At 59.2% G+C, this 20,098-nt stretch overlaps 2 protein-coding genes across 2 annotated transcripts; both read left to right on the forward strand.

Annotated features, from left to right (window-relative positions):
* The first annotated feature begins 5,667 nt into the window (after positions 1 to 5,667).
* On the forward strand, positions 5,668 to 15,087 carry PRELID3B (PRELI domain containing 3B). Its single transcript, XM_089307851.1, has 6 exons — positions 5,668 to 5,789; positions 9,550 to 9,718; positions 10,704 to 10,793; positions 11,991 to 12,061; positions 12,180 to 12,282; positions 14,526 to 15,087. The coding sequence occupies exons 1-6, from the start codon at positions 5,758 to 5,760 to the stop codon at positions 14,643 to 14,645; spliced, it is 585 nt and encodes a 194-aa protein (XP_089163977.1). The 5' UTR covers positions 5,668 to 5,757; the 3' UTR covers positions 14,646 to 15,087.
* A 1,475-nt stretch (positions 15,088 to 16,562) lies between these two features.
* Positions 16,563 to 19,457, forward strand: ATP5F1E (ATP synthase F1 subunit epsilon). The gene is made up of 3 exons (XM_017337822.4): positions 16,563 to 16,684; positions 18,123 to 18,248; positions 19,306 to 19,457. The coding sequence occupies exons 1-2, from the start codon at positions 16,653 to 16,655 to the stop codon at positions 18,244 to 18,246; spliced, it is 156 nt and encodes a 51-aa protein (XP_017193311.1). The 5' UTR covers positions 16,563 to 16,652; the 3' UTR covers positions 18,247 to 18,248; positions 19,306 to 19,457.
* The last annotated feature ends 641 nt before the right edge of the window (positions 19,458 to 20,098 follow it).

Below are 20,098 nucleotides of genomic sequence, written 5' to 3' on the forward strand. Positions count from 1 at the left end.
ATTCCCCGTCTCCAAGGCTCTCGTGGACCAGGGTACTTCAAAGGTTTCTGGAGTGGCCCGTTTGCCCCAGGCCAGATGGAGAGAACTGCCAAGCTCTGCGACAAGAGCCAGGCCTGTCCCTTTTGTAAACTTAATTAAGCAAGTCCTGGCGCCCAGATCGCCACCCCACCGGCTCGAGGACATGAAAGGAAAAAAAGAAAAACACAGCCCATATCTGTGTCCATCCAGAGGCTAGTCTGAGCCCTCCTGGGTCTCCAGGTGCCTGGTGGCTGTCAGTGGACATGCTCTGATATTACACCAGCGACTGGACCCTACCAAGTAAGCCGTTCCCTCAGGTTACGCATGCAATGATCACATTTTTATTATCCTGTAAGTATTTCTAGCCACTTCTTTAAAAAAAATTATTTATTTATTTGAAAGAGCATCAGAGAGAGAGAGAGAACAAAAGTAAAAGAGACACAGAGAGACAGCAAGGAAGAAAGAGAGATCTTCCATCCACTGATTCCGTCCCCAAATGTCCCAGCAACCAGAGGTGGGCCAAGTCAAAAGTCAGAAGCCCAGAACTCCATCCAGGTCTCCCACGTGGGTAGCAGAGGTCCAAATACCTGGGCCATCACCCACCACCCTCCCAAGAAGCCAGATGGAAAGCAGAGTAGCCGGCACAAGAACCAGCACCTTGATGTGAGATGCCAGCATTGAAAGCAGTGGTGGCTTAACCCATTGTGCCAAACACCAGCCAAGTTTTATACCGTGTGTGTGTGTGTGAGAGAGAGAGAGAGAGAGGAAGAGAGAGAGAGAGAGAGAGAGAGAGAGAGGAAGAGAGAGAGAGAGGAAGAGAGAGAGAGCGAAAGAGACTTCATGCAAAAGCTCTTAGCATAGAGAGTAAAGCTAATTTTGATTTGGACTACCTGGTTATGGGAAGACTGCTAATAAGACAAATTGATTTAGCTTTAAGAAATTGCCCTTAATTTCTCAGGCTGAGGAATGACGGGAAGAATCAAAGCCCTCCCAGGAGAAGAGATTCATTTCTTATGACAGCAATGTAGGAATAACTTGGTTAGATATTTAGGTAAACAGAAAACAGAGGGGGAAATCTTAGCGATAGGAAATTCTGGACCATTTCCTGAAATCTTCAGTCACTAATGGGAACAAAATTGAATTCGACTCTGAATTCTTGTTAAATTGGAAGTAATGTGAGATTCGTAAAATGGGGAGGAACAAGTGGGTGAGCTCCACGGCCCAGGGGGCGCAGCCGCCTCTGAGCCCTCCAGCTTTCTGGTTGCCCTTCTTGGGCCATTAAACCCTCAGGTAGGGGGACCCGAGGGGTGCAGAAGCTGCAGCTGGCACTGAGCTAGCCACCTCTCTCTGGCTCTCCCACGGCCAGCTGCGTCACAGGTTGGGAGGCAAGAGCATGCCCAAGGGGTGTGTGTAGGGTCCAACTCCCCCGTCCCTGCTGCCACCCTGCCCTTGCTGTAGGACACCCGAATGGCTTCCTGTCTTTTTTCTGAGTCTCCTAGTTGTTGGAGTTCACATTTGGGGTGAATAATCCACACCCAGGAAGTCCACTGAACGTGACTCCACGTAACACCACCCCCAACGCTGGCTGTAAATAGCGAGAAGTAAAAGTAGAGCTCAGACTATAAGAGTAAATCTGTATACACACCTACATAGACATACACGTAGTGACACGTGCACATATATGATGACATGTATCTATGATACACACAACTCGGATTAAACTTGTAACTATGCAAATTCTTACAGAGAATTAATCCAGTGCTAGTTTTTGCCTTCATTTTCCCCACTGTGTTTGAATTGTGAAGCCCAGCTGAGGTGGTGGCCATGGTCACACAAACCTTCAGGGGCCTCCCTGGCCACCCCCCAACCTGCCCTGTTCAAACCACCGCATCCCGGCACGCTTCTCCTTTGGCAGCCATGCCCGTCACGTTTTCTCACGTGTTGACCACCTCAGTCCCACTCGGGCCTGGCTGAGAGATGATGGTGGCGTTGGTGAGCGTCAGTCCCATCAACTTGATGAAAGTCTGCCTCTCTCCCAGGAGGTTCTGGTTTCTAACCTGTGCGGTACCTCTGAAGCCCTGGGGACAACCAGAGAGACTTGGGGACAACCAGCAAGGACTTCAGCTCAACAGATAAGGAGCTGGTTGGCATTTTCAGCAGGCACGGAGTTTGTAAGAATTCGGTTCGGGGTGAATGTTTCCAGGGTTTGATGATTCTTACTTCCCTGTGTGACTATAGCAAGGGGTCCAACAATGAAGAGCTGAGGGCTGGCGCTGCTGGCACAGCGGGTTAAGCCGCTGCTGTGACTTCAACATCCCCATACTGGAGTGCTGGTTTGAGTCCTGGTTCTTCGGCTTCCCACCCAGCTCCCTAATAATGCACCTGGGCAAACAACAGACGGTGAGCCGAGTACTTCGGACCCTGCTATCCACCTGGGAGACCCGGATGGAGCTCCTGGCTCCTGGCTTCAGCCTGGCCCAGCTCGGGAAATGACGGCCATTTGGGAAATGACCCAGCAAATGGAAGATCTCTTTCTCTCTATCTCTCTCTGTCACTCGGACTTTCAAACAAATAAGTAAATCTTTTTTGAAAATAAAAAGCTAAAGAGGCGCCCTGGCCCTCTAACACAGAAATCGCACAGGACTTCACATCACAGCTGTGGACACAGATAGCCCTTGAGCCAGAACGTTTCCTAACGCGGGCCATAAAAAATGCCAGCAGGCCCAGAGCAGCAGAGACAGGCGTTGTGCCCAGCCAGGGGCGAGACGCGTCAGTGGGGCCCCTGGGAGTGGGTATTTCCACAGAACCTTGAGACATGAGTAAGACTCTTGGGGCAGGCGAGGGGAACGTGCCTTCTGGGCACAGAGAACAGCACGTGCAAAGGTCAAGGGTGTGGATGAGTGGCCCGTTGAGGGACAGCGCGTCACTGGTGTTGGTACAGGGTCAGCTGAGTTGAGGAATGGAAGGACGAGATTGAAGGCAGATAGGAAGCCAGACCCCAGGGTCACCGCGCTGTTCCGGGACTGAGGTTTGGCGCCGGATTCTTCTTTGCCGTCACCGTCCCGTGCATTGCAGGCTACTGAGCAGCATCCCTAGCCTAAGGCACATCAAGACAAGCGTTATCATCCTCCTCCGAAGAGTCCAGGAAGTTCCAAGGGTGTTTGGAGCTCTGTGACAGGAACCAGGCACAAAAACAAGCCACCCATCACGGCAGTGCGTCCCCACCCGCGGGCCATGTGTGGATACCTGAAACCGAGGGCTGAGGGAGCTCTGACAACCACACGGCCTACAGTGCCCATGGCAGGACTGCGGGGCAGCTGGCACACACAGAGCAGACTCGGGCAAGGCAGAAGGGTGCACACCTCGGGAACGGTCTGCGTCTGGGATTTCCCATTTAACACGCTCACATATCCATGCCTCCGTTGACTGAGGGTGCCTGGATCCGTGAAAAGTGGACCCACGGGTGAGGAGGGAAGGCTGCCTACCGCCCTGGTGTTTGAAGACTCGAGTGATGACCGGATGGGTGGGACGCACACAGTGCACGTGGTGAAGACGGTGTGCGGGTCAGGGTGCACAGGAGGGGAACTGAGGGCCAGCCAATGTCACAGTGCGAGACTCCACCTGCTTGTTCTCTGGGACCCACTAACACTGGTGTGGCCCTCTGCTCTCCACACCCCAGTCCCTGACCCCAGCCCTCCGGCCAACTCCTCCTGGGCTCCGCAGTCCACAGACGCCCACCCACCACGCTCCCCAGAGGCTGCCCTCGCGGCCCCACGCCTCTTGGCTCTGCAGCACAGCCCTCCCTTCAGCCTTCTGTACCTATTGCCAGACCTGTACTTTGGCTGCCCGGCCAGTCCCGAGATCCTGGCAGGCAGGAGTCAGGCCTGTGTTCTTCCCTCCCCGCTCAGGGCTGGGTGGGATTCCAAGCAGAGACCTCAGCGGGTGTGTGGGGACTGTGTCACCCCTGGGGCAGAGGCCGTGGAGCCAGTCATCTAGCTCGTGTCCAACCCAGCTAATGACTCACTAATGGCATCTCTGACACCAGGCCTCCGTGTCTAAAAGCCATTCATTGTCGCCTCTCTGTGTCTCTTAAGTCTTGCTCTCCGAATCCAAGGAAGGAGTATAACTGCTACCCCGAGAGACACAGAGGAGACACCTGGGGTCCCTGGGCTCTGCTCTCCACGCCCCCACTCCCCACCACTACCGATGCAGTGAGGAGAAAGCCTTGTGTGCCGGGAGGGGGGCAGGTGTCACTCAATTTTCTTGACTTCAAAAACCAGAAATCTTGAACTACGGGGCCAAATAACATTCTCTCAAACAAACAGACGAGGAACGCCGGGTAGTGCGCAGCCCCAGGGAGCTCCAGGAACAGCCGGGGCAGGCCGTTCTGTGCGATGGGGCCTGCACCAGCGTTCCTAACACACAGCGGCTCCCTCGCATCTCACCGCCTCGCGCTACCACCTCGAGAAGTTACTCTAAGCGCTGCAGGCTTTTCAAAAAATAGTCCCAGGTACCTCAAATTGCACTTGGCAACCACCAACCTTGTCATTCCTTCCTGTCTAGCGTTCCTGCTTTTCTTTTCTAGAAAGGACTTCGGCTATTTTGAAAAACTATCCTCGCTCCTGAATTAACCTGGCTTTGTATTTGTTGTTTCCCTTTTAAACCACCGAACAGGCTGAGAACAGGAGACGAGGCGGCAACTCTGCCCAGATTCTAGGAAGCCAGATGCAAGGCTCCGTCCCTCGCACCCGCACCCAGAGCGGCCAAGTCCTGCGTGAGCAGAGGTCTCGCGCGGACCCGCGGGCGACCCCCGCGCCCCTCGTCTTAGTCACCGTCTCCTTTGCGCAACTAGGAGTGGTCGTCGGCGCAGGGGCCCCGTTGCCCAAGAGCGCGGGCCTCGCCCTGCGGCGCTCACCGCCGCAGGGAAGCCCGATGACTCCGTCCGTCCGTCCGTCCGTCCGTCCACACGAACGAGTCTTTCACCCCCCAACGCGTGAGCTCTGACATTTGCGACAGCAGGTGCCGGGGACCCCGGCTGAGCCGGACGGGCCGCACCGCTGCCTGCGAGGACTTCAGCGGGAAAAAGGAAACCCGCGACGACCCCAGGGAGCAGGAAGGCCTCTCTCAGGCCTCTGGCCATGCCTGCCGGCCATGCCTGCCGGCCATGCCCTCGGGCCCGCCGCCTGGGGCGACCCCGGCCGGGCGCCCATCCTGGGTGGGGGGGGGGGTCCTCATCGCAGGAGGAACCAGCGCACAGCGCTGACGGGAGCTGTAGGGCAGTTTCTGGGGCGGCGCCCCCCACAGCTGCCCCACAGAGCGCTCCAAGGCTGATCCGTGTCAGTGGGCCGCCTACGACCGACCGCAGGCCCCGCCAGGCCGCGGCCGCCTCCTGGGCGCAGCCCAACTGCGCGCAAAGGTCGGCGCCGCGAGCCGCCCACTGCGCCTGCGCAGCACAGCGCCAGCGCCGGCGCCGGCCGCCCCGCGCGCCGCCCCAGGACTGCGCCGGCGCGCTGCGTCGGCGCTAAGGGGCGGGGCGTCGCTGCGCCGCGCGCAAGGCCGGGGCAAACCCCGGGCCGCGATAGGGCGTGGGGCCGCGCGTCGGGACGTCCCCGGCGTCGCGCGACGGCGCCTGCGCGCTGCGCGGCCGGCGGGGCGCCGGGGGTGGGGCGGGGGCAGGTGTAGCCTCTTTGCCTCCTTGTGCCCTAGCGCCGCCCGGACATCGCGCGGGCCGCCGGCACCATGAAGATCTGGACCTCGGAACACGTCTTTGAGTAAGTCTGCGGCGCGGGGCGGGCGGGCTGGGCGGGCTCGGGGGCGAGGCGAGGCCGAGGCGGCCCTCGGGAGGTCTCCAGGCGTTGGGGCCTGGCTGGGGACAGCCGAGCCCCAGCCCCCAGCAGCTCCCCTGGGAGGGCGGGGGCTCAAGGTCACGACCCCAGGGCTCCCTCGGCTTGGGCCGGCCCCCGCGGTGGGCGGGCGACCGAGCCGGGCCACTTCCGGGCCGCCCCCGCCCCACCGCCCTCCGGCGTCCAGGGGCCGTCGCGGAGCACGAGGCCGGGCCGCCCTCGGGGCTGCCGCAGCCGCCCTGCAGAGCCCAGCCGGGCCGCGGCCCGCCGGCCCCGAGCGGGAGAGCCGGATGTGGGGCCGGCCTGGGCGTGGGGCCGCGGCCCGGACCGGCCTGGGCGTGGGGCCCCGGGTCCGCCCTGCCGGCCGCCACGTGCTCGCGGCCGTGCCTACCCCGGTTGCGTCCGCGGGTTCCACACCCTGTTCCCGGGCGTGCGCCTGGCGAGCCATTGCCCCAGCTGACCTCGTGCCCCGGCTCCCCAGCCGTCGGCCCTGCTGCTGGTGGTGCCGTGGCCGCCACGCGGTTTGCAGCCCTGCAGCTTTGTGGTGTGTTTGGCTTCGGCCTCTCGAGGCTTGAAACTCTGGGGGCCGTGGATCAGGCGCACCGAGACGCTCCCGGTGGAGAACGCAGGTGTCAGCGCCAGCGGCTTCTTCGCTCCCGGATGTTGTGATGGTTCTGGGGCAAAGAGCGTCGCCAGCACCAGCACGCCTGGCCAGGCCCTGTCTGCGCTGAGGGCCTCGAAACGCTGCCATGACTCGGGGTCCGCGGCGCGCTTACATCTCCTGTCTCTCTTTGTCACAGCCGCCTTCCAGGTTGGGTGCAGGCTCTGGGCCCTCCTAAAGGACAGACAAACTCGGGCCCACGCTGCCCGGGCTCTGCACCCCCTCCCTAGAGGACAGACACACTCCGGTCAACACCACCTGGGCTCTGGGGCCTCCCCTTAGAGGACACACTCGGGCCCACGCCACCCGGGCTCTGGGCCCTCCTAGAGGACAGACACACCCAGGCCCACGCTGCCCGGGCTCTGCACCCCCTCCCTAGAGGACAGACACACTCCGGTCAACACCACCTGGGCTCTGGGGCCTCCCCTTAGAGGACAGACACACTCAGGCCCACGCTGCCCGGGCTCTGGGCCTTCCTAGAGGACAGACACACTCGGGCCAACGCCACCTGGGCTCTGGGGCCTCCCCCTAGAGGACAGACACACTCGGGCCCACGCCGCCCGCCTCTGGGCCCTCCTAGAGGACAGACACACTCGGGCCCACGCCGCCCGGGCTCTGGGCTTCCCTAGAGGACAGACACTCCAGTCAACACCACCTGGGCTCTGGGGCCTCCCCTTAGAGGACACACTCAGGCCCACGCCGCCCGGGCTCTGGACCCCCTCCCTAGAGGACAGACACACTCGGGCCAACGCCACCTGGGCTCTGGGGCCTCCCGTTAGAGGACAGACACACTCAGGTCCACACCGCCCGGGCTCTGGACCCTCCTAGAAGACACACACCCAGGCCCACACCGCCCAGGCTCTGGGCCCTCCCCCTAGAGGACAGACACTCAGGCCCACACCGCCCGGGCTCTGGGCCCTCCCCCTAGAGGACAGACACCCAGGCCCACACCGCCCAGGCTCTGGGCCCCCTCCCTAGAGGACAGACACACTCGGGCCCACACCGCCCGGGCTCTGGGCCCCCTCCCTAGAAGACACACACCCAGGCCCAGGCCGCCCGGGCTCTGGGACAGGTAGCCCTGGTCTGTGCTCTCTCCGATGTTGGGCTGAAGCTGAAGGCCCTGCCCTGTCTGTCCCTCGAGCTCCAGGTGTTCCTGGCATGGCTGCCCGCCCGCCGCAGACTTGAAGATACCGGAGATTAAAGCCGTCATCTCCCCTTTTTCTCCCATTTCTCGTCTTCAGGTGTTACTGTGGCAACGTCTGAGTCGTCCTTGTTGCCCACTTGATTTTCCGCTGCTTCCTCCTGAGGCGTAGGCTGTAGTTGGCACTCCCTTGAAGTCATTTACCGATTCCTTGGAAGTGTAGGCACGCCCTACGTGTGCCAGCCACGGTGCCTGGGGTTGGCCACAGCCTAGTAAGCCAGGACACGCTTGCTGCCTTGGTGGAGCTGCTGTGTTCTCACAGCGCTGGTGAGCGCGTGGGCCAGGTCACGCGGCCACACTGTGCGCCCTCCTCCAGAGCGAGAGCTTGGGCGCGGCGACTGTGGAAGCCAGAAGACTGCCCCTTCCAGTGCCCGTTCTGGTGCTGGAGCTGGTTGCGTTTCGTAGTCTTAGTTCCAGGTTGACTCAGAGAGCAGAGGTGGACTGAGTTACGAGTGATGCGTGACCACCCTGCAGCCGCAGGGACTGATTCCCTGGAGGGTGGGGACCATGGTGTGTGGCCAGGTGGAGAGGGGGACGGGCTCATCCGATGTCACTTCAGACAGCCGCCTTGGAAACAGGGGCTTGGCCTCCGTCACGTCCACGTGGGGGCTGTTTAGACTTACGAAGCAGCTGCACTCACACACCTGCATGGATGGCTGAATCGGGCTTGAGATGAAAAACGAAATGAAGTTGATTTGTACAGCATGACAGAGAAATTAAAACGTTAAGAAGTTATGCCACCAGTCCAGGTTCAATGAGATCAGGGGAGTGAGTTTTCCTCTGTCAACAAGATGTGTAGTAGTCAGCCTGAGCTCTGGGATCCACCTGTTTTGCTTTTAGAAAAATAAAGCGTAACGTGGTGTGGTTTAGCAGTCACTGAAGCACGAAGCATCGTGCCCGGGCCTTGTCTTGCTCTGTAAACGAAGTCCGGAGCGCACACAGGCCGCCGCAGAGGTTAGAACCCGGCTGTGGACGGGGCCCGGTCAGCGCTGACCACAGCAGTGAGGGCTGTTCAATCTTCTGTACGAGCTTGTTTCTCACGGAAGCTGTGAACAAGTGCATGACATTTGGAATCCCTTGAGCGCGTGTCCTTTTTCAAGAAAACTAAAAAAACGAAGCTGCGGCAGGTTCTCACACCGGGCGACACTCACTGCACCAGTGCCAGGCGATGAGTAAATGCTTGTTGTATCAAGAGGGACTATTAGAGAGAAGCACATTAGCAGTGCTGTAAGAGCGTTTTATTGTATCAAGTGACCTTTTCAAAACAGAAATCGGATTCACTTGTTTGGAGAAAAAAAAAGCTATGGATATTGCCTAGAAAGGCCACTGTTATTTATGACACTGATCTGCAGAGTTTAATAATTAAATCAACGACATTTTAGGCCGTTTCTGTGATCCTGTAGGGGTTTATAGTGTTTATCAGGTCTTTTTACCCTTGTTTTTTTATAGCTTCATAGAATCGGGATCAGACAAGAATAGCTGGCATAATGATAGTTTTGCTACTAGTTTCAGTAGAACATAAATCAGTGGTTCTTCCTGGAAACAAAGTTAACATGTGAAAGTGGAGAATGGTAAGTGGGCAGGATTGGTCAAAGGCCCGTACTGTTCTAGACTACAGTTCACATGGCCAGTGTTACAAGGCCTGTGTCCTGGCTCCACGTCTCAGACGTCAGTCAGTCTCCCCGAATACCTGGTTAATGTTTCAGAAAGCAGTTTTCCCTGGGTAAACTAATTAAACCTCCATTGTAACGGATAATTAGATGGACTGTAAAATTATTTATTCATATGCATGTTTTTAAGTGATGCGTTTTGGTTTGTGTTGGTAGCCACCCATGGGAAACCGTTACAACGGCTGCAATGCAGAAGTACCCGAACCCGATGAACCCGAGCGTGGTTGGAGTGGACGTGCTGGACAGACACGTGGACCCGTCCGGAAGGCTGCACAGCCACAGGCTGCTGAGCACCGAGTGGGGCCTGCCCTCTGTCGTGAAGTCTGTACGTGTCTGTTCCCCCGGAAATGGCACCGCCGCGGAGAAGTTTCCAAACCACATTATAATTGCAAATAGATGTGGGAGCTGCCTCGGAATGTCATTTTTGCATCAGTTCAAATTGTGTTACAGTAAACTTGAGTTAGGAGTGTATAATGAATTGGAAATATTATTACAGTCTTCATGCAGGCACCGGCGAACCCTTCTAAAGGAAGCCGGCTAACCCCGAAGCCTGCGAGGAGCTGCCTTCTGCTTGTCTTGCTTTGGCCTGCAACGTGCAGGCAGTAACGAGACTTAGAGGAGGCTGCTCCTGCCTGGTCACTGCTGCTGCGGTCAGCGGTGGGCTGTGCACAGGAGGGAGGGTGGTCGAGGACGTGGTCGGCTGCCACAGCCTGGTGCAGCACCAGCGCTCAGGCTTTGGCGGCCTGTGAGGGGAACGCCAGTGTATGGAGGAGCAGGCGCGGTGCAGTCGGGGTGCGGGTCTCCCTAGAGGCGGGGTGCACTCGGAAAAGGGAAGAGCGTGTTCAGCGGCGGGGGCAGCCCTGCGGTGCCAGTGTGCACCGTGCTTCTGTCTGGAGAACGGAGCCGTGCTGCCCTCTACCTGGGCTGCCCTAGGAAGGTGAGCATGGATAACTCTGGCGCTCTTCTCGTTCTAGATAGCATGCGACTCACGGCTCCCAGTGTGGACGCCGTGCTGCCCACCGTAGCGGCCCACGGCTCCCAGTGTGGACGCCGTGCTGCCCACCTTAGCGGTTTCAGCTTGGTGCCTTGTACTTGCTCTTTCTTGATTGCCCTGGGAAAGTTCTCAGTGTATCCGCGTTACGTGAGTTCTGTTACCCTCAGATAGGCTCCTCTCTGACTGCCTGCTTCCTCCTCTTTTTTAAGAAACAGATTTTTGGTTCAGGATGTTGTAGCACATAATCAAATAAGATATTGACACCCTGGGTAGGAAATCTTCCCTCCTGATGACTGATTCTGGATGTTTTATCTAGATTATTGGTGCAGCAAGAACCAAAACATATGTGCAAGAACATTCTGTGGTTGACCCTGTAGAGAGAACCATGGAGCTCAAATCTACCAATGTAAGTTTTGGCTTTCTTTGTTTTCACTTTGATGTGTTTGGCTTGATTTTTTTCTGCCTGCCACGGTTGACGTGTCAATGAACCTGTTCTTTGGAGAGCCCAGAAGCACACGCCACGCCACACCATGCCACGCGTTCCTCGTCAGTTTCATGAGCCTCTGCTGTGCAAAGCCTGGCACTCAGCAAAGCGAATTTGAGATCATACTGTACTTGCATACAAAAGAGGGAGACAGAGAAAGGTCTTCCACCTGCTGGTTACTCCCCAGCTGGCTGCAACGGCCGGGGCTGAGCTGATCCAAAGCCAGGAGCTTCTCCCGGGTCTCCCATGTGGATGCAGGGGCCCACACGCCTGGGCCATCTTCCACTGCTTTCCCAGGCACATTAGCAGGAAGCTGGATTGGAAGTGGAGCAGGCAGAACCCAACCAGTGCCCATATGGGATGCCAGCACTGCAGACAAAGGCTTAACCTACCACGTCACAGCACTGGCCCCCATCTGTATGTGTTTAATGGGAGTGAAATTGGACATCTTTTCATTTGATTGTATGTATTTGTTGATAGCCCTTGCCCACTTTCCTATTGGACTGTGACTGTTTGTGGAACTCCTTATTTAGTGGAGTCGTTGAGCCTTTAATTATAATGTAAGTGGGGGCCAGCGCTGTGGCATAGCCAGTAAAGCCGCGCCTGCAGTGCCGATGTCCCATATGGTGCTGGGCTGAGTCCTGGCTGCTCACTTCCGATCCAGCTCTCTGCTGTGGCCTGGGAAAGCAGTAGGACACGGACCGAGTCCTTGGGCCCCTGCACCCGCGTGGGAGACCTGGAAGAAGCTCCTGGCTCCTGGCTTCAGATCGGTGCAGCTCCGGCCATTGCAGCCATCTGGGGAGTGAACCATCGGATGGAAGACCCCTCTCTTTGCCTCTCTGCCTCTCCTTCTCTGTGTAAGTCTTTCAAATAAATAATTTAAAAAAAGTGTCATCAAAAAATATTTTAAGTTGTAAAAAATATTTTTAATTAAAGTGTATCTTTTTAATAAAAAGTAATAGTTGAAATTGGAATTATTCATATAGTAATATCAAAATGGTAAATAGTTGGTTTTGTTGTTTTATATGTGTAGCTTGTAAGATTTTGGTTGTATTAGTTTGATAAATCATTTTAATTTTTATTTCTAAAATGATCTGAATTTTCCCCCTCATTCTTTAGATTTCATTTACAAATATGGTTTCAGTAGATGAGAGACTCATATACAAGCCACATCCTCAGGACCCAGAAAAGTGAGTGAACAGTGTTTTAACAAGCTTATTTTATGTAGACTTTCAATTTGTTTTTAATCTAATTTTTTGGAAAAAGTGGAAGGTCAGCTAAGTCAGTGTGGCTGTGTTTTTGTTCCAGAACTGTCTTAACTCAAGAGGCCATAATCACTGTGAAAGGAGTCAGCCTGAGCAGCTACCTGGAAGGGCTGATGGCAAGTACGATATCCTCCAATGCCAATAAAGTAAGTGGGGCACGGTGCCCTCCAGTGCCAATAAAGTAAGTGGGGTACAGTGTCCTCCAGTGCCAACAAAGTCAGTGGGGCACGGTGCCCTCCAGGGCCAACAAAGTCAGTGGGGTACAGTGTCCTCCAGGGCCAACAAAGTCAGTGGGGTACAGTGCCCTCCAGGGCCAACAAAGTCAGTGGGGTACGGTGTCCTCCAGTGCCAACAAAGTCAGTGGGGCACGGTGCCCTCCAGGGCCAACAAAGTCAGTGGGGTACAGTGCCCTCCAGGGCCAACAAAGTCAGTGGGGTACAGTGCCCTCCAGGGCCAACAAAGTCAGTGGGGTACGGTGTCCTCCAGTGCCAACAAAGTCAGTGGGGCACGGTGCCCTCCAGGGCCAACAAAGTCAGTGGGGTACAGTGCCCTCCAGGGCCAACAAAGTCAGTGGGGTACAGTGCCCTCCAGGGCCAACAAAGTCAGTGGGGTACAGTGTCCTCCAGTGCCAATAAAGTCAGTGGGGTACGGTGCCCTCCAGTGCCAACAAAGTCAGTGGGGCACGGTGCCCTCCAGTGCCAACAAAGTCAGTGGGGCACGGTGCCCTCCAGTGCCAACAAAGTCAGTGGGGTACGGTGCCCTCCAGTGCCAACAAAGTCAGTGGGGCACGGTGCCCTCCAGTGCCAACAAAGTCAGTGGGGCACGGTGCCCTCCAGTGCCAACAAAGAAGTGGGGGTTCACTCCCGGGGGCTCAGGCCTGACTGCCCTCTGCAGTGAGAAGCCACGGAGCGTCGGGCAGTTTCGAGGACTTGGCAGGCTCTGGTGTCCAGCACACCATGCCCCAACTCTGACCGGCCTTTCAACCTTGAGCAGTTGAGTTAGCCTTTCTGTGCCCAAGTTTCCCGTCTTTGAAGTGGAGATTGCCCATCTCCCAGGCTGGCTTGCAGTAAACAAGATAACATAGAAGGCGTCTGGCCCAGAGCCAGCACACAGGAAGCGCCCCCGTACAGCTGGGCGCCATGGCTGGACGTGCTCCCTCAGCCATTTTTCACGGCTGCTTCCCTTCGGGCCTTTGTAAACATTTTCTGCCCTGAGATTAGCACCACGCACATGCATGTGAGCTTTATGTGTGAGAGAGCTTGTCTCCATTCTCCCCACGAACCAGTTTTGCCCCGTGGAGTGTCTCTGCTACTGAGAAAACATGATTTAAAACAGGTGAGGAGCGAGGAAGGCAGTGTCGTCGTTCTCTTGGAAGTGTATCTGTGGAACGTGATGAATCTGTTAAAAACTAAAAATTAACAGTAAAAATAACGGGGCCAGCGCTGAGGCACAGCAGGTTAGTCCTCCCTGCAATGTGGCACCCCATACGGGTGCCGGTTCAGGACGGCTGCTCCACTTCCAGTCCAGCTCCCTGCTAATGTGCCTGGGAAAGCAGTGGAGAATGGCCCAAGTGCTTCGACCCCTGCACCCATGTGGGAGACCCAGAAGGTGGTCCTGGCTCCTGGCTTCGGCCTGTCCCAGCCCCAGCCATTGCAGCCATGTGGGGAGTGAACCAGTGGATGGAAAATATTCTCTCTCCCTCCTCTGCTCTCTGTAGCTCTACCTTTCAAATAAGTAAAAAATAAACCTTTAAAAAAATAGATAAAAATCCAAGGTAAGCTTAGAGAAAGATGCCTAAGGTGTTATTTTAGGACACCTTTCACTGTCACTCAGCAGTCAGAGGCAGGCACAAACAGATGTCTCTGCCCTCGTGGAACTGAGCGGGAGGCCACAGTGACCACCCGCCCCGTCACCGGGCAGCGTGCCCGAAGGTGGGAGACTGCCCGGGGAGTGCCGAGGCCCGGTGGGGGCGGCCTGGTGATGAAGGGGCGCAGGGGAGCACGTGCCAGGGCCCTGGGACCTGAATCCGAGAGCCCTGTCCTGTCCTGTCCTCAGGGAGCCGCACGGCACCGCGAGGAGGGCGGAGGGGGGACAGGGCCGCGGGCCGGGAGGGCTTTGCTTAAAATGCAGACGGAGTGGGCTGGACCTGCCTGCCAGAGGGGCTGCCCCAGTCCTGAGACAGGCATCGCATCACTCGCGGTGGGTTGCTTTGGGAACTTCGCATACGGAGTAGAAACCCGCTCACGGTCAGGCCAGCCCAGGCCTCTGCTTTTGGTAAATGTTAGGACGGAGTGGGCTGGTGAGCTGCCTGTGGCAGCCCGTCGCTTCCTGCTGCGTGGGCCCGCACGAGCCTCTGCCCTCTGGCTGACCTCAGCGCGTTGGGTTTTAGGGCCGAGAAGCGATGGAGTGGGTGATCCATAGACTCAACGCCGAGATCGAAGAGCTGGCGGCGTCGGCGAGAGGGAGCATCAGGGCCCCGATGGCGGCGGCGGCGTTCGCGGAGAAGTGACGGCGTCCCCGGCGGGCCCAGCTCTCCGGCCGATGTATTTATTTGTTATTTAAAAGTGCAACTGCATTTTAGGTAGAATTTTTTAACAAGCTGGAGTAAGACTATGACTTAGGTGCAGGGCTGTCAGGACCATCCGAGGTCGGTACTGTCCAGTGAGTCTCGGTTCTCCGGAGGCGTCTACACTGGAGCTCTGCCCGCTGTGGACCAAGCCCGAGCACAGCGCCGCGCCGCGCCGCGGACCCAGCAGCCTGCGGGAGGGAATTCACCGAGAGACTCTGCAGTGTAAAGACGCTCATTTGTGTAAAATAACTTGCTCTGCCAGAAGCCAGTGTTCTGATTTGGTACTTAAATGATATTTTTGGAGTGAACATTTAGCACTGCGAATATGACTCCAACGGAAAATGCGATTTGCCAAAGTTTTCTTAGTAAAGGTCCTTCTGGAGCGGGCTGACTGCGCGTCCTGCCGCGGGCTGGGCTGGGCTGGGCGGGCCACGGGGCGGGTGGGGGGCGGATGCCGGAGGGCAGCTGCGGACGGAGACCCGGGAGACTTCGGGGGCTCGGAGACCGGGGACAGACTTCGGGGGCTCGGAGACCGGGGACAGACTTCGGGGGGCTGTGGAGACCGGGGAGACTTCGGGGGCTCAGAGACCGGGGAGACTTCGGGGGGCTGTGGAGACCGGGGAGACTTCGGGGGCTTGGAGACCGGAGACAGACTTATGGGGGGGCTTGGAGACCGGGACAGACTTCGGGGGGGCTTGGAGACCGGGGACAGACTTCGGGGGCTGTGGAGACCGGGACAGACTTCGGGAGGCTCGGAGACAGGGGAGACTTCGGGGGGGCCTGGAGACTGGGGACAGATTTCGGGGGGCTGTGGAGACCAGGACAGACTTCGGGGGCTTGGAGACCGGGGACAGACTTCGGGGGGGGCTTGGAGACCGGGGACAGATTTCGGGGGGCTGTGGAGACCGGGGACAGACTTCGGGGGCTTGGAGACCGGGGACAGACTTATGGGGGGCTTGGAGACCGGGACAGACTTCGGGGGCTTGGAGACCGGGGAGACTTCGGGGGCTCGGAGACCGGGGACAGACTTATGGGGGGCTTGGAGACCGGGACAGACTTCGGGGGGGCTTGGAGACCGGGGACAGACTTCGGGGGCTGTGGAGACCGGGACAGACTTCGGGGGGCTCGGAGACCGGGGAGACTTCGGGGGGGCCTGGAGACCGGGACAGACTTTGGGGGGGCCTGGAGACCGGGGACAGACTTCGGGGGGCCTGGAGACCGGGGACAGGCTTCGGGGGGCTCGGAGACCGGGACAGACTTCGGGGGGCTGCGTCCGAGGCGGCTGTGAGGAGACCGCCGCCCCCGCCAGGCTTCTTGCAGAGCGGTCAGTGTCTGCGTGGACCGCGGACGCCGGGCTCCCAGGCCGGCCGGGCGCTCACCCCGCGGCCCGCAGCCCACGCGTCGCGGCTGGACGGAGCCAGGGCCTGCAGCGGTGCTGCGGCTTCCCGCGCGTTCTGGGAGGGGACGCGCCCCGGCCGGCGCGCTCAGCCGCTTTTCCGCGCCCGCAGCCGGAGCCCCGCGCCAAGGACCCGATAAAAGCGGGTGTGGGTGTGGGTGGCGCTGTTTCACTGACACGGGTGGAGGGCAGAGGCCCGGGCGAGGCGCCGCCTCGGGCTCCAGGAGCTGTTACTGGGACTCCGGGGACGCGGCGCGACGCCCGCCCCCCCGCCCCCGGCCTCTACGGAAGCCCGGCAGGCCCAGGCCGGGGCGCCGCCGAGCCAATAGGCAGGCTCCGCCGGCCGAGCCGCCGAGGATTGGCCCCGCCGCCCGGGCCGCGCGCCCCCATTGGCTCCCGGCGGCGGGGCGGGCAAGAGGTGGTGATTGGCAGGTCCGCGCGTCCCGCCCCTTCCGCTTCCTGGGCCTGACCTTCCTGCCGCCGGGCGCCAGGTGCATCGGACATTGCCGGCTCTCGCGACTCGGCCCGACGCGCCCCGCTCTCGCGACATCATGGTGGCATACTGGCGCCAGGCTGGGCTCAGGTGGGCGCGGGCTCGGGAGGCCCCTCGTTGCGGTGTGGGGGCACGCGGCGCTGGGCACGCGCCTGGCCAGCCGGCCTCAACATGGCGTCACCCTGGGCAAGGGCGCCTCGGCCGGGCCCCCGAGAGCGGCCCTGCTGGGAAGTCCTGTAGGGGTGAGGCCTGACCGGCGTTGCGGGCGTTTGGGAGACGGGGGCGGGGCTACGCGTGCACAGGGCGGGGCTCCACGCGGCACCGCTGTCCACGGGCTGCGTGGGGGCGCAGGTGAGGGGCTGTCAGCAGCGAGGGGGCGTCCAGTGTGTCCAGGGACACGGGCTGCGTGGGGGCGCAGGTGAGGGGCTGTCCGCAGCGAGGCGGCGTCCAGTGTGTCCAGGGACACGGGCTGCGTGGGGGCGCAGGGGAGGGGCTGTCCGCAGCGAGGCGGCGTCCAGTGTGTCCAGGACCACTGGCTGCGTGGGGGCGCAGGTGAGGGGCTGTCTGCAGCGAGGGGGCGTCCAGGGACACGGGCTGCGTGGGGGCGTAGGTGAGGGGCTGTCCGCAACGAGGCGGCGTCCAGTGCGTCCAGGGACACGGGCTGCGTGGGGGCGCAGGTGAGGGGCTGTCCGCAGCGAGGCAGCGTCCAGTGTGTCCAGGAAGCCTTGGGATGAGGTCTCGGCTCCATTCGAGCCGGGTTTTTCTCTGGCCTCCGTAGCTCACAGAATCCTGAGGTTAGCGAGGCCGTGGGTGCTGCAGACCTGCCGAGGTTCCCATCTGTCTTCCCTGTGGGTTTTCAAAAGTGTTTTCAAATCTTTCACTTTAAATTCGTACACACTAAAGACATAGAACGGGGGCCGGCGCTGTGGCGTAGCAGGTAAAGCCACTGCCTGCAGAGCTGGCATCCCATACGGGCGCTGGTTCGAGTCCCAGCTGCTCCACTTCCCATCCAGCTCTCTGCTGTGGCCTGGGAAAGCAGTGGAAGATGGCCCAAGTCCTTGGGCCCCTGCACCCACTGGGAGACCTGGAGGAAGCTCCTGGCTCCTGGCTTCAGATCAGCACAGCTCTGGCCGTTGCGACCAATTGGGGAGTGAACCAGCAGATGGAAGACCTCTCTCTCTCTCTTTCTCTCTCTTTCTCTCTCTTTCTCTCTCTCTCTCTCTCTCTCTCTCTCTCTCTCTCTCTCCCTCTCTCTCCCCCCACCCCTTCTCTCTGTGTAACTCTGACTTTCAAATAAATAAATAAATCTTAAAAAAGACACAGGATGGAGCACGAAATCGCCCAGCCAGACGCCAGTTGGTGACCTTGGTTCATTTCTTCCCGGTTCTCTTCTGTGTCCAGACTCCTTTGGCGTTGGCCGCTTTGAAGTCTAGTCTAGTCCAAGCAGGCTGAAAAGCAGAGGAGGAGGGACAGGCCCGCGGCGGTCCGGCCGGCGCCGACCACTAACTCGGCGTCTCTGGTTCCCCAGCTACATCCGGTACTCCCAGATCTGCGCCAAGGCCGTGAGGGATGCGCTCAAGACCGAGTTCAGAGCGAACGCGGAGAAGACCGCGGGCAGCAGCGTCAAGATTGTGAAAGTGAAGAAGGAGTGACCGTGAGTCCCTGGCGCACTGGGCGGGGCCGTGGCTTGCAGAGGCCGCAGAGACCGCGCGCGCTCTGGGTTCTGTGCGCTTGCAAGCTCGTTCCTGGGGGTGGTCTCGGCACACCGGCACGTCCGTGGTGACGGGAGAAGGGCCCTCAGGCCCTGGCAGGCGGAAGCAACTGCACGTTGACTCTCAGGTCCCTGAGCGAGGCTTAGGGACAGCGCCGTCGCGCTGTGATTAGAGCTGTTTCATTTGTCTGCACAAAATCAGACCATCTGGAGGATGAAGTCCGCGCTCCTGTGAGTGCCTTTGGAGCCCGGGAGGTTCAGGGCAGCAGTGACAGCTGTGCTGGGCTGTGCGCACGGGCAGGGCCGCCCTGGACGCCGCCTTGCTCCAGAGGCCTGGTCCCTCCCCTCGGAAGACGCCGACCGAGGGGCTGCGTGGCCCGGGGAAGGGGGCGAGCCGGGCTTGCTGCCGCAGGCCGCTCGAGCGGTCCCAGCTGTTGTCTCGGCGGTGCTGTTTGAAAGACGACAAGGCAGGTGATCGGGGTGATTTTCAGGTTGATTTTCCTGATCTGCTGCCGAGCAGCTTCGACGCCCAGCGGTGCCGTCCTCGGCAGAGCTGTCTCCCCGAGTAAATCTTCCCTCACGGGTCTGGAGGCGGGGTGTGTAGCCCGTCTAGGGCTCGCCTCCTGAGTAACGAGGCCTCGTTTTACGTTGCGTTGTTCTGTTTCACAGTGAGCTGAGGAAAACCACCCGGCCCCTCCCTGCCGCAGCGCCGACAGCACCCCAGACCCTGCGGCGGCCTTGGGGTCGCTCCGAGAACACAGCCCTGGCACATCGGCCCATCAGCACAGGGCGACGTTGCGTCTTTAAGACAAGGGTTGTCTGGCTAAGGGCGCATTTCATTATATTGAGCAGGGAAACGCTAAACACTGGGCTAAGGTTGGGCGTTTGAGCCACGCGCGTTCTGCGTGAACCTTGTGCCGTTCTCTGGAGGGAGGAGTCTCGTGTCCGTGGTGCATTTTTACGAAAACACCGAGAACCATGCGCTTTTCTCTTCCCCCAGACCCTGACGGGAGCTGGAGCTGCTGCGATCCCAAGTCCAGGGAAGACGCGTGGCGCGTGTCACGGCAGAGGGAGAAGAGCTCACTCCATGGGGGAGAAGTCCTGTCTTGTTCATAAATTGACAACACCAATAAACTGAAACGCGGTCACTCACTGCTGGGTTCTGGTTTCTGTCGGGCTTTTTCCTGTCTCTGGGAACAGCTGCGCGGCTCCTGCTGACCGCGGGAACCGGGGTTTCTTATGGGAGGGGAGGGGGGATTACGTGGAGGGACCAAAGGGACGCAGGAGACCTTGGTCGGAGCCCGGGCGGGGGCGTCGTGTCCGGGACGCTGCCTGGTCCTCCAGGCGCCGCTGCCCTCGGTGCTGAACCCTCCGTTGGTGGCACGGTGCATGGTCGCCCCGGCAGCCCCACCGTCCGTGTCCAGGCAGTGGCATCCCGCGTGGCACTGCCTAGCTGGTGACCCGTGGGGAAGTCCTCCAGGCACAGGTACAGCACCTCTGTCTGTCGTCCCCTTGGAACCTGCGGCGGGCTGTGGACCCTGGGCCCGATCTGAGCACCGCTGTGTCCCGCGTCGCTGTCCGCGGATGAGTGCAGATTCCGGAGCGTCCCTCCTAGGCGGTGAGGCAGAGCCGTTCCGTGGCTGGCCGTGCAGCCGATGGCCGAGCTGGAATGAAATCGCGGATTCCTGACTGCGGGTCTGGGCCACGCTCGTTGCAAGCGTTTTGTGGTTTTTTTTATTATTCTTTTTTTTTTTTTTTTTTTTTTTGACAGGCAGAGTGGACAGTGAGAGAGA

This window comes from Oryctolagus cuniculus, chromosome 11, assembly GCF_051225735.1.
Source record: "Oryctolagus cuniculus isolate XC-2025 breed Fujian yellow rabbit chromosome 11, ASM5122573v1, whole genome shotgun sequence".
NCBI classification, from domain to species: Eukaryota; Metazoa; Chordata; class Mammalia; order Lagomorpha; family Leporidae; genus Oryctolagus; species Oryctolagus cuniculus.